Source organism: Pelophylax lessonae (genome assembly GCF_965119305.1).
Source record: "Pelophylax lessonae genome assembly, chromosome: 1".
NCBI lineage: Eukaryota > Metazoa > Chordata > Amphibia > Anura > Ranidae > Pelophylax > Pelophylax lessonae.
Window position 1 is genome coordinate 48,535,071 of NC_138768.1, and position 14,273 is coordinate 48,549,343.

The window sequence follows — 14,273 nt, forward strand, 5'->3', positions numbered from 1 at the left end:
CCTGAATACTTGCTGGAGATGCTTAGGTGCACCAGGTACCATGTCACATATCTAGCACTCCTGCCCTCTAATATCCCCGTTCTGGGACAAAATACTTTGACTCTATTATGACTTAGTCTGGGACAAAATTGATAATTCCCCACTTATCACAATGCTCTCCATGTTACCTGGCTCCTACAAGCAAAACAAAAAAGGCCTTCTTCGACACTGCTTGACGGCAGCACGAACTGTTATTGCTAGGGCTTGGGGGAAAACGCAGCCCCCAAACCTTCGTGGATTGGGCCAGCGAAATGGACTCCATATGCCATTTGGAGAGATTGATTTCCTGGGACGCAGGCAAATCTCACAAACATACTATGTCCTGGTCAGTCTGGAATCACTTTCGATGTTCCCCTGCATTGACTTCCTACCTATAACCTGTTTTGGTATAAAAATTACTTATATTGTCCTTTTCAGGCAGCGCAGCATACTCCCCATTAACGACGCCTGGGTCTCCTACTTCCCTTTCACTTTTCTTTTCCTTCACCCCCCCCTTTTTTTTCCCTTCTTCTATAACCCTACCTTCTCCTCACTCCCCCCCCCCTTTTTTTTTGATGGTTACTGTCCTGCGATCTCAATGCCCGGGACCTCAAAGTTCTGTTATATATGTACTATAAGGTGCTTACTAGAATTGACTGCTCTACAATCTACTTGTTTCAATGCACTCAGGCCTTGGTCGTCTGCATATAGGAAATGCACAGGACCTTATGTTATTCTAGAGCAGGGGTGGGGAACCTATGTCCCGGGGGCCTTATGCGGCCCTCAAAGTCATTTGGTCCGGCCCCCCATGCAGCCGAGTGTGTCTCTCAGCTGATCTGTCAGAACGGAGCCAATGCTTCCTGTATAGTTCTGGCTCCATTCTGACAGTCTGAGTGAGTCACAGGCAGAGTGATATCAGTTGCACTCCGCCTGTGACCAATACAGGAAACATCGCCTCTTCCTCCAGGGTGGCGCTGCTGCTAGCCAGCATTTCCCACCAGCAGCACACACAGCAGTACCAGCCAGAGCCAGCAGTACCAGCCAGAGCCAGCAGTACCCACAGCAGTACATGCCAGAGCCATCAGTACCCACAGCAGAATCAGCAGTACCCAAAGCAGTACCAGCCAGAGCCAGTAGTACCCACAACAGTACCAGCCAGCAGTACCCACAGCACAGTACCAGCCAGCAGTACCCACAGCAATACCAGCCAGAAGTACCCACAGCAATACCAGGCTGAGCCAGCAGTACCAGCCAGCAGTACTAGCCAGCCAGCAGTACCCACAGCACAGTACCAGGCAGCAGTACCAGCCTGAGTCAGTAGTACCCAAGGCAGTACCTACAGCACAGTACCAGCATGAATCAGCAATACCCACAGCAGTACTAGCCTGAGCCAGCAGTACAAGCCAGCAGTACCCACAGCACAGCACAAGCCAGCAGTACCGGCCTGAGCCAGCAGTACCCACAGCAGTACCAGCCAGCTATACCCACCAGCATTACCCGCCAGCAGTTCTTTTCAAAACTTACTACCACAGTCGACTGCGTTCCAGACTGACCGACGAAAACCTGGAAAACCAGTTGCGAGTAGCAACATCATCAATACCAGCTAACATAACACACCTCACCAAAGAGAAGCAGTTGCAGCCATCACATTAGGGGTGAGTTAATTAAATGTTTGACCAAATATAACCGGCACGTTTTTAAGCTGATAGTTTTTTACGGCCCCCGAATGATTTTATAAATACCCAAATGGCCCTTGGCAGAAAAAAGGTTTCCCACCCCTGTTCTAGAGAGTTATGTCCAATACCTATGACATATTGTTCTTAGTACTGCTTTATTTGTTACTGATCACGATTTGTTTCTGACTGCTATTTCCTTGTTTTGGATATCTCAGTATGTTGTTCAATGTACTTTTTAAATTGCAATTTCAATAAAAAGAAAATTAAATATAAAATTTGGAGGGGTGTCCACATATTTTTGGGTAGGTTTGATGGTTGGGTTTCCGCAAACTTTGTCCATATAGTGTATGTATGTATGCCCAATTACATAGATTTCTAACTTATTGGTGGTTGGTCAAAATCAATGGCTAAATAAAATGTTTGTTTATAGGAATGGAAACATTTGCTTATACATCTATGAGAGTCCATTCACGCTAATACGACTTGTCAGGCGACTTGGTCAACCTGACAAGTCGTGCACCGTCGCGGTCCATTGTGTAGTACAGGAACGGTTCTAATAGGAGCGACACAAGTCGCTCCGACTTAGAAAAAGGGTCCTGTACTACTTCGGGGCGACTTGCATAGACATTCATTTTATGAAGTCCGTGCAAGTCGTGCCAAAGTCGCGCTGCACGCGACTTCACAGGTTGCCCCCGAAGTCGTTCCGCTTCAGTGTGAATGCGGTCTTACTTTGATGTGTTGCTGTTTATTTTAAATGGGGTCCTTTTTTGGTAGTTCTACAGTATGTCATTTTTAGGGGATTGTTTTCGTAAAAGGCATTTACATGTTTTGTGTGAATATGTTTATATTATAGCTACAGTATTGATTCTTTTAGTTTGAGACACATGTTAAAACTTTTCATTCTTTTTGTGATTATTTTTAACTTATAGTAGTTAGTATCCCCATGTTGCTAAATGTAGGGTTGTAGGTGAAGGTCAATAAGTATGATATACTGTACGGGCAAAGGTTTGTGGTTATTAAACTATCGCACCTACAGTATGGACAAACATATCATAGATACCTCTCTAAAAATTTTAGTTCAGGTGTCTCCAGTGAGGGATACTGTTAATGCTACAGCATCCAGGATATTTTAGCCAATTCTGCCCTTTAAACCTTGTGGTAACAGTATGGTGAAGACCCGTTTTATGTTTCAGCATGGCTGTGCCCCAGTGTACAAACCAGCTCCATCAACACATGGTTTGATGAGTCTGGTGTGGAGTAACTCAAGAGGCCTGCACCACTGGGCATTAGAATGCCAATTGAAAGTCACAAACGTTTCTGATATATATATATATATATATATATACTCACAATTACTGTTAAGGTATACACAGGATATGAGCTAGCACTCAGGTGTCAGCGATATTGATTATTTATATAACATGGACACACTAAGGCCCCTTTCATGTGGGATGAAACTTGCTCTGCTCTGCAGGGGATCTGCCTGCTAACACATTCAAGTCTGCTCAGTTTATGCAGAACAGACACAGACATAGCCCGCTCTGCTTTATGGGTGGCCAGATGTAAACAGACCGGCTTTCTGTTTACACCGACTGCCCTTCAAACTGATCCGCCTAGATGGAGGGGCATCCCCTTCTGCTTTTTTTCTTAGCGGACCAGATCGGATTGGAGGTAGGCAGGTGTAAACGGACACTAGTCAGTTTACACCAACTGGTCCATAGGGCTTCATGGACCATCCAAACAGGTCTGCCAGAAAAACTGACAGGCAGACCTGATGGGATCATCCAGGTGAAAGGGGCCTTAAGCTAGCCCATACACAAAATAAGAAAATCTGAAGTAATTTCGTCCGACGAACGATCTGCCGATTTTCGGATTGTTAGTATAGTGCTTTTGACAGCCGATTACGAATTTTCGGACGACAAAAACTGGATGTGCAGGCTAAAAAATTGTTATCATACGTGAACACAACGTCTGATTTTTGTTTAATCAGTACAGTTTTTCATCTGAAAAAAATCATAAGAGTAAGACTCGATTCACACTAGCGCGACTTGTCAGGCGACTTGTCAGCCTGACAAGTCGCGCTCCCTCGCGGTCCATTGAGTAGTACAGGACCCGTTCTAATAGGAGCGACACAAGTCGCTCCGACTTAGAAAAGGGGTCCTGTACTACTTAGGGGCGACCTCGGAGCGACTTGCATAGACTTCCATTATGTGAAGTCCATGCAAGTCGCTCCGAAGTCGTGGTGCATGGGAATGCACAAGTCGCTCCCGAAGTAGTACAGAGTTGTGCCACCCCAGTGTGAACCCACTCTAAGACTAGGCATGCTCGAAAACTAAAGAATAATACAAAACAATTCAACACATGAAATCAGTTCTGAAGTAGAATTCTGTCGTACGAGAATTGTATGGGCTCTTTCACATGGCCCACCTAGGCGGATCCGTGCTGCTCAGCGGGGATTGATCCACCGATCCCCGCTGAGCCGGCGGATGACAGCTCCGTCTCCGCTTGCAGTGCGGAGAGGGAGGTGTCACAGCTCCCGCTGCTCTCTATGGGGGATCGAATGAGAGCGGCCGCCTGTCCACTCTCATCCGATCCGATCCCTGAACGGATGGAAAAATAGGGTTTCCATCCGTCCAGATTTCACGGACAGGATCGGATACGGATGGCAGCGGGTGTCAGCGGAGGTGTCTCCGCTGACATCCGCTGCCCCATGGAGCTGCATGGAGGATCTGATCAGATCCGCCTAAAAAACTGACAGGCGGATCTGATCGGATCGCCCGTGTGAAAGAGCCCTATAGCTTAGATGGAGGAATCTTTTTTCATTCCGTCTGTAGCCTAAACAAAAGAAAACAAACAAAAAAAAAACATTGGTGAATGGCTGGCCTTAATCTGGCCAAAACTAAATTTTAAATTAGGATGTCCTTAGAGAGGCCAAAGATATGGTTATCTGGTTACGCAACCAAATTTTTAATTCACCATCCAACACCCACCCTTCGATCCGAAATTAGAAGGAGCCAGGATAATAATAGAAGGATAATTCTTGCCCGGAAAGTGACTGCAGTCAATCAGCTTCAGCCACTTTTTGGCAGTGCCCACTGTATTCTGACAACCATTAGAGCTTGTTTTTAGAATACAACACTCTAAGAGATATGTCTATCAGGGCTGTATACTGTGGATGGAGGAATTTGTTAGATTTTTTTTCCTTCAGCCCACAGGCCTCTCGTTGTTAACAAAGGGAAGTACAAAGACAGGTTGAGAAGTACTTCTGATTGTTAGGGTTGATTCTTCATACCAGAACAAAATCAGAGCTTCTTTAAAAGTGGCCTTGTGGCATGTTCCTACTAGCTAGGGGAGATCAAAGAATGGATGTTCGCTGGTCTCCCTTTTTCTCTGTCCGGTGACACGCCTCATACATGCAGGTAGGATAGCAGTGCGAGGGATACGTGGCAGTGGGGTGGCACATTGTAGCACTTCTAGGGGTCCGTGGAATGGATCCGGGGGCTGTACAGTCTTCTTGTCAGATTTAGATGCATTGTGTGTTGTAAAACCTACCACTGCTGCCAACTTAAGGCTTACATCGGTGGCAGCAAAAGGATTAAACCCATGTCCCATGCCAAGATGTTTTGCATCTGTATGGGGAGACTTCACTTCTCTTCCTGTCCCATGGATAGAACAGTAAGTGAGATGAAATGTCTCCAAATTTAGAAAAATACCCTTTTAAACAGTTGTATTTGGAACAAGTGTCCCATTAGAGGATTTGCCTGTACTGGTGACAACTCCAAATTTTCCTTTTGGTCCCAGGGACAATGATCACCAAGACAAATAGAGGGTGAATCTCCCTTGAGGGGACACAAACAGCAATAAAAATGTAACAATCTCTCACCTCTTACCACTCCATCCAGAACTAAGAAAAAAAATGTATTAGATACACTTTTGGTGGTATTTATGAAACAGTGAAGCTTACATGAATCAAACATTCACAACAGGTTAATCTTCCAGGTGCATGTGTTATGTATGGCAGTAAATGATTCATCACTAGTGAATGTTCAGCGAATTTCACAATCGCGGCTTTACAAATACGTCCATTATCATTATTTAACCCATTCCCACCCAGCCCCAGCATCCCTTTAACAGGGTCTTTATCAATGATTGGCTGTCACAGTGGTCACATGATCAAGAGATGGTCCCATGGGTTCCCGATCATTACTAGAGACCAAAAGCTGAAATTTAGACTGCATTCACATTTCAGTGTTTTGAATCACGGGCAGAGTTGCGCACTATTTCAAAGCGCTGATGTGTGAATGACAAAATCACTGGATGCATATTTGAGATGCCATTCATTTGAACGGCATCTAAAATCACAGAGTGGTTCTGCCGCGATTCACGCAGCAGACGGTGCAACCTGCATCGCGTAAAGCTTGTCGCTTAAAAAAAGTTTAGAAGTTACTTTGGCTGACATGCTTCATGAGATGCAATTTATCATGTGACAATCGCAGCAGAACCACACTGTGACTATAGGTGCCATTCAAATGAATGGCATCTCAAATGTGCGTACTGCGATTTGTCATTCACACATTGGCGCTTTGAAATCTGCCCGCGATTCAAAATGCTGAAGTTTAAATGCAGCCTGACTGCTCAGTCCCTGTGCTGGGAGTGCATAGCGAGAAATCTCCGCCGCCCATGGACGCATTTGTACAATGCGTAGGCATTAAACTTCCACCCTCTTTGCTGCTGCGCATATGCGTTCCACGGGTGTCAAGAAGTTAAGGGTCAAGGTCCAGTTAGGATTTGCATCAGAAGTTAGTGGGTGAAGTTTAGGGGTTCAGCTACATTCATTTTCTATGCACAATAAACTCATAGTAACAATAAAATGAGCACATCGACTGCTTGTTTTAACAAACCCTTAGGCCGCAGTAAAAATATTAATAATGAAAATAGAAGCATACAATAAAATTCAATTCGTTCACAAAAAAATTAAATATTCTCAGAAAATATAAATTGTAAATAGTAATATTTAATCAAGAGTTTTAAAGCGTATTTAAGTATACATAAAGTAAATATACAATTGTAATTGTTCACCTCAGCATTTTTTTGGGTTAGATCATATGAGCACCGCGTCTCATATGCTCAAAAGCCTTTTCCCTAGAATTTTCTTGGCAAATATTTTATAAGGTAGGTTGCTAGGTATTTCCTCAACCCTCCCTAATTACTTGGACTAGCACTAGCATGCAGAATGTGATAATACATGTACATTATAGCCAATTTTTATTCAGATACTAGGGACAATTTAGACAGGAGCCTACTAACCTACTAGCATGTCTTTGGAGTGTGGGAGGAAACCCTTACAAGTACAGGAAGAGCATGCAAACTCAATTCAGTTGGGTAGATTTACTAGAGGTGGTGCAGCAATGCATGGTGGCCAATCAACTTCAAACTTCAGCTTGTTCAATTAGGATTTGGCAATAAAACCTGGAAGCTGATTGGTTTCATTGCACCATATTTAGCACTCATCAGTTTTAGTAAATAACCCCAAGTGTCCTGGCCAAGATTCAAGCTGTGTGTATATAGCTATATATATATATATATATATACACTGCTCAAAAAAATTAAAGAAACATTTACAGGTGCACTAGATGGGCAACAATGAGACAACCCCTAAAACAGGAATGGTTTTACAGGTCGAGGCCATTTTAAAAAATGTTTCTTTACTCATTTTTTCTGACTGTTTTTCATTGGTTTTGCATTTGGCTAGGGTCAGTGTCACTACTGATAGCATGAGGCGATACCTGGACCCTATAGAGGTTGCACAGGCAGTCCAACTCCTCCAGGATGGCACATCAATACGTGCCATAGCCAGAAGGTTTGCTGTGTCTCCCAGCACAGTCTCAAGGAGGAGATTTCAGGAGACAGTCTCCTCTACTCCAGAGGTCACTCTAGGAGAGCGGGGCGGGCCTGTAGGAGGTCCTTAACCCATCAGCAGGATGGGGCAGTAGAAGGTCCTTTCCCCTTCAGCAGGTCCAGTATTTATTCCTTTTGTAGGAACAGGATGAGCACTGCCAGAGCCCTACAAAATGACTTCCAGCAGGCCATTGGTGTGAATGTCTCTGATTAGACAATCAGAAACAGACTTCATGAGGGTGGCCTGAGAGCCTGATGTCTTCTAAAGGGCCCTGTGTTCACTGCCTGGAACCATGGAGCTCGATTGGCATTTGCCATTGAACACCAGAATTGGCAGGTCCAACACTAGCGCCCTGTGCTTTTCACAGATGAGAGCCGGTTCACCCTGAGCACATGTGAAAGACATGAAAGTGTCTGGTAAAGCCGTGGAGAACATTATGCTGCCTGTAGCATCGTTCAGCACGACCGGTTTGGTGGTGGGTCAGTGATGGTCTGGAGAGGCATATCCATGGAGGGACGCACAGACCTCTACAGGCTAGACAATGGCACCCTGACTAGAATCGGGATGAAATCCTTGGACCCATTGTCAAACCCTTCGCTGGTGCAGTGGGTCCTGGGTTCCTCCTGGTGCACGACAATGCCCGACCTTATGTGGGGAGAGTATGCAGCCAGTTCCTGGAGGATGAAGGAATTGATACCATTGAATGGCCCCCATGCTCTCCTGACCTAAATCCAATAGAACACCTCTGGAACATTATGTTTCGGTCCATCTGACGCCGCCAGGTTTCACCACAGTTTGTTTAGGAGCTCAGTGATGCCCTGGTCCACATCTGGGAGGAAATACCCCAATGCACCATGCGTCGTCTCATTAGGAGCGTGCCCTAACATTGTCAGGCATGCATACAAGAATGTGGGGACCATACAAACTACTGCGCACCATTTTGAGTTGCTGCAATTAAGTTTCTGCAAAATGGACTAACCTGCTGCATCATTTTGTCACTTGGATTTTGGGGGTGTCTTTGAATTCAGCCCTCTGTAGGTTGATCATTTTCTTTTCCATCAAACAATGTGGCATCCTTTCCTTCCTAACACATTTCCCAGTCCATACCAGTACAGATATCCAGCATGAGATTCTTCCCCATTGGGATCTGATGCGTTTTCAAAGTGCTCCTTTAATTTTTTGTTGAGCAGTGTATATATATATATATATATATATATATATATATATGTGTGCTTGTTCTCCACTGCAGTGAGGACGCTGGACGCCGCGATCCGACCTACAGCTTCATATTTCTTATATGCGCTTGTTTTCTGGACACATTTTAAGTAGTATTTTTAATAAATTTTGCTGTTTTTTTACGGGATTACGCTATGGTCTCCATTATATATTTTTCACACATACCCGTACCTGTCTGGTCATTTGAGTATTTGAGGACCGCGCTTTGGAGGTGCTTCTGGTGACTCTGGACTGGAGTTTATCTTAATATACACGCTTTTGGGGCCATTTCATTAATTTGATTGGCCATATCGTTCTGGTAAGCAGCCTTATATATTATAGCACTGGGGTGTCCCCCACTCATTTTTCCGTTGTTGTCACAAGAGGAGATTTTCAAACAAGCTTCTTTTTATTTATCTTGCACAAATTGTTTTGGGATTTTTTTTTTCTTCACTTCTGGAATCTTTTGGACTTTTATCACATATCATTCATCTTGCATATTGATTTTTTATGGACTTTGGTTATATGTCATTCACTTTGCATATTCATTTTCATTATATTATTTATTGCATTCACATGTGATATATTTATATGGTTTAGCGCTACACTATTTTGTTTTATTTATGATTTGGGATCACTGTCTGTTGATCAAGTGTTAGCAGCTTAATTTTATTTCATCACATTTTATTTATATCATTCATTTCTAGCGCAGAAATTCTTCCCCTTTTTGTATAGATAGTAATTAGACACTCCCCGAAGAGAAGAGGGTTATAATGTGTAAGGAGAGAGGGGATGTGCTGAAGAAATGACTTATCCTGGAGCAGTCACATTTTTTAAAAGTCAGAGGCACTTTGCATGTGAATAGAAAAAAAAAACATTAAGCATGTAAAATACCTGATTTTTCATGCAATTTTTTAAGTTAGTGAAAGCATCTCTTTAAGTCATACTTAGCCAAAATGTATAGATTTAATGTATAGATAAAATCACACCCATTTTGATGGTTCATTTTAATCTTCAAGACCAACAACTTTTCATACTAAAATTGCCAGTGATTGCCTACAAATAACGCTAGCAGTAACCGCTATAATTCCAAGTAATGGAGATTGATGACACATATTTGGAGCACTGTGCAATCATCAGCCATGGCTGCAGTCTAGGATTAGGGAGCACTGCCAATCTTTGACCTGCACCTCCACCAATATGGTGGCCTCCATATATGTTATTATTCATAACAACTCAATGGACGTTATTTTCTTTTTCCTCTCAATAGTTTATGAAGTGGTCACCATAACTGGAGATGTGCGAGGAGCCGGCACTGATGCCAATGTCTTTGTCACCCTCTTTGGGGAGTTTGGAATTACACCCAAGATCCATCTCACCAGCAAGTAAGTACAATGGATCACTCAATGTATGTTTCGGGATCTGTGGCTGATTCGTACAGTGCCACCAATGTGTGAATAAATACCGTGAGGGCATTTGGAATGTTATGCAACCAACATTGTAACATCACATGGTCTCATTCTGTATTCATTCTATGATTTAATGCTGTGTTTTTTTAGATATACTGTACAGCACATGCCGCGCAGGTTTACCAAACTTGTGCACAATAGCAGAAATACAGTAATCTCATTTATGGTGTTTTTTTTTTTTTTCACAGACTGGCACGATATTGTAAGTTTCTGTTAAGTCAGGAAGAGTAAAATGTAATGGCAAATCTAGGAGATGGATGTTGCTTTTGGCACCAAAGGTTGCTTGCCTGCAGAGATCAATGATAGAAATCCAATCCAGTATTGGTATTGTAGGATTCCTTGTGCGCTGTGGTATAGTAATGATTATTTTTAGCTGACATTGTAATAACCAAGCACAGCATCTACTACTGCTACAATTCAGCTACATTTTTGTTCTTTTATTCCCCCCACTTTCCATTTGAATGAAAATGTTTTTTTAGGTTTACCCATCATGCTCCAGCCCTACCCTCCATGTCCCTCCCCTCTGCCGTGGCTCATCATTCTTTTGCTAGGTTGAATAACACCCAAAGTTATTCATCCTATTTCCTTCAAGCTCAGGGCATCATAGTAACACCCCCTGGGATGCTTCAAATAAGGGAAAACATTTTTTTATAGCTTTATTTATAAGTTCCAGGCTGCAGCCCAGGGGCAGACTGGCAACTTTCGGCCCAGGGGGCAAGTACAAACCAGAGACCCATGGTGCAGCAACTCAGCCCCCCTCCCACTCTCCCTCTTTCTGTCCTCCGCCTGACCCCCATTCCAAGCTGAAGCCCTGCTCCAGATACTCTCTACTTACCGGGTGAATCTGGGTTCCCGACCTGGCTAGCAGGGGGTGTTTGGGGGGAGCTGGAAAAAGCTTGGTCAGACCTGGCCGGGGGTGAAGAGTCTCCAGTGGGGCATGGAACCGGCCTCTGCTCAGACACAGTTTACACCATCCATGCTGTGGGGGGGGGGGGGGGGGGGAGGAGACCTGCGTTCTGTCCTTGTCTTCAACCTGCACCCAGTAGGTCAGTGAGGGGGACTTTTTACTTCTCTTCACCAGGAATCCTTTAGGCATGTCTGTGGCAGAAGCGGTGTAGTCATCAGAGCGGCCCAGGGGGCAATTTCCTCCCTGGCCCAGTCCTCCCCTGCTGCAGCCCCACAATCTGCAATAGATGAAATGAGCAGATGATATTTCTTACTGCCAACATCACTAATTTAAATTAAGCCCCGGAAGATTTTACCCCCTTCCTGACCAGGGCCTATTTTGCGATTCGGCACTGCGTGATTTTAACGGACAATTGCGCCGTCGCGCGACGCTGTACCTAAACGAATTTGACGTACTTTTTTCCCCACAAACAGAGCTTTCTTTTGGTGGTATTTGATCACCTGTGCGATTTTTTGATCACGCGCTATAAACAAAAAAAGAGCGTCAATTTTGCAAAAATAACAATATTTTTCACATTTTTTTATATGAAATCCCCCCCCAAAAAAAATGTAAAAATCAAATTTTTTTTAACATTTTAGGCCAATTTGTTTTCTGCTACATATGTTTGGTAAATAAAATCGCAAAAAGCGTATTTTGATTGGTTTGCGCAAAAGTTATTGCATTTACTAACTAAGGGAAAGATTTTTGTCATTTTTTTTTTTTTTAAAGAGTAATGGCGGCGATCTGCGATTTTTTTTTTGCAGGACTGCGACATTGCGGCGGACAGATCGGACCCTTGACTGACATTTTTGACACTTTTGGGGTTACCAGTGATATTACTACAGTAATCAGTGCTATACATATGCACTGTTACTGTAAAAATGACACTGGCAGGGAAGGGGTTATTTTTATTTGAGAGGGAGGGGTTAAGTGTGTCCCTAGGGGCGTGGTTCTAACTGTGATTGGATGTGGCTTGAGGTGTAAGAACAGAGATCAATGGTCCTACATAGTAGAACCGTATGATCTAAATTCTTACACAGGGGAGAATGACAGGCGGCTGTGTTTACATTAGCCGCCTGCCTTTCTCCCGCTGTAACGGACGATCGCGAGTGCCCGGCAGACATCGGGTCCGCCGGGCACACGCGCGGGGGGGGTCCATGTGCGTGCTCGAGCGCGCCTCTGGCGGCGCGCGCTCGCTCCCTAGAGCCTCACAGGCTAGCGACGTAGACCTACGTCGCTTTGCCTGTGAGGGGCTGACCGCCGACGTAAATTGTCGTTAGGCAGTCGGCAAGTGGTTAACTGAACAATCGTACAAAACCCCCTCTATGGGACTTTTAAGGCATATATGGAAATAGTATGTATTTCAATAAAAGGCTAGTATGCCAAGTATATTACAGAAAAACTTTTGTTGAAATATACACTGTTGTCATATCTGCATTAAAAGTCCCTTAGAGGGGGTTTTGTACCATCTGTACAATCTGCACCCTTGCCCTCTGGCAGGACCCATCAGTCCTCTTCTAAGTTGAATGACATCCATCATCCTTCAACCCATTTTCTTGGAGCCCAGGTCATCGAAGGCACACCTCCTGGGGTGCTTTATTACTCCAGCCTTGGCTTGCAGTACAGTGTTGCAGAGCTTGGCACCCAAGGTGGTAACGTGAATGCGGTTTTCTGCAACATTCAGGACAACTCCCCACTGGCAAAAATGAAGAGGAGGAAGAGGGCAAAAGGTATGTATGCTAAGCTTCAGAAAAAAAAGACCTTGTGGGGAGAGGGGAGGTGAATACAGGAAGGATGAACACATAGCAGCTGCCCAGCCCAGAGTTGAGCTTCAACGGTAGACCCCTATATCTGCAGGGGGTGGGGGTGGGGGAGGTACCCTCATCTTAAGCTCTAGCCCTTTACATTCCATATCTTTACAGGTTCAATAAAACAGTGCCCCGTTGGTTCCCCTCATATTTTGAGCCTGTAGCTTGTTAACCACCTCCTGGGCACACCTGCTCTGCCACTGCTTTCTGGATTGTTTATCAATCCAGAGAGCAGTGTATCGTGGAAAGATTTTTTTGGATTTTTGGGGGTGTATAATGTAGTAGATACATTGAAGGTTTGTTTTTGAGCAATACTCCCATCAGATTTGCTACATGTTGTTTAACTGAATTCCAGAAATCCTGTAGCCAAGGACAGTCCCAAAAGATGTGAAGAAACAAGCCACCGCATTGTGAGACCTGGGGGTACTTCTGGTGCAGGTGTCCTGTACCATCATGTCAGTAATTTATACCCATTCTATACCCATGGTATTTATTGACTAAGGAGGCTTTGCCTACAAAAAGAACAATATGTTAATTTTGAGCTTATGTGAATGTTGTTTTCAGATTTTCCTTTCATTTATGCATGAATGGTAAATCTATTTGATTGGTCTGAGTTATTAAGGAAGAGTAGAGTAGAGATAGTGAATGACAGATTGGAGTTTGGTCTATTCATAATGATTCAGATTAAGTTTTGGAATGTAATTTCCAAGGACAGGAGTATGAAGCCTCTTATGAAATTCAGTTTGTTGGAATAGGCAGAAGGGTAGAAAAGTGGTCCAATCTAAATACACCTTTGCCTCAAATCTACGGTAAGTATTGAGGGTCTGATGCGCTCCCAGTTATCTTTTTTGCTGTCTGTAAGCAGGACAAAAAATAGGCCCAGGGATTTTAAACTGAGCAGCCCAGGGGCCCTTCCTTTGGAGCCCGATGGCGAAACGCCAGGGCCCAGTCACAAATGTGACATTTGAGACTCTGGTAGTTCCGCCACTGGTGTCAGTAGTTTTTTTATTTTCGATTTTTGTTTTATTATTTTTTTCCATTTTAATTCATTTATTTATTATTATTATTATTTTTTTTTTTACAATTTTTTAGGAGCTCCATTGGGGAGCTTTGCTAAGATATCTAATTTTTGCTTTAAAAAAATAAGTAAGCAATTTTTTTAAACTACATTAACATGTTAAAGCGTTAACTAGCTACTAAAGCAAAACTTTAATTCGATTTTAGTGATTGGGTTTAGATCTA

At 43.6% G+C, this 14,273-nt stretch overlaps 1 protein-coding gene across 1 annotated transcript in view; it reads left to right on the forward strand.

The window, feature by feature from the left end:
- Nucleotides 1-14,273, forward strand: part of LOXHD1 (lipoxygenase homology PLAT domains 1) — a gene marked incomplete at its 5' end in the record, with an annotated part of 374,771 nt that overhangs the window by 102,567 nt on the left and 257,931 nt on the right. The window contains one exon of the mRNA XM_082254549.1: nt 10,079-10,193. Coding sequence (XP_082110675.1) covers nt 10,079-10,193 — 115 coding nt within the window. The remainder of the gene's footprint in view (nt 1-10,078; nt 10,194-14,273) is intronic.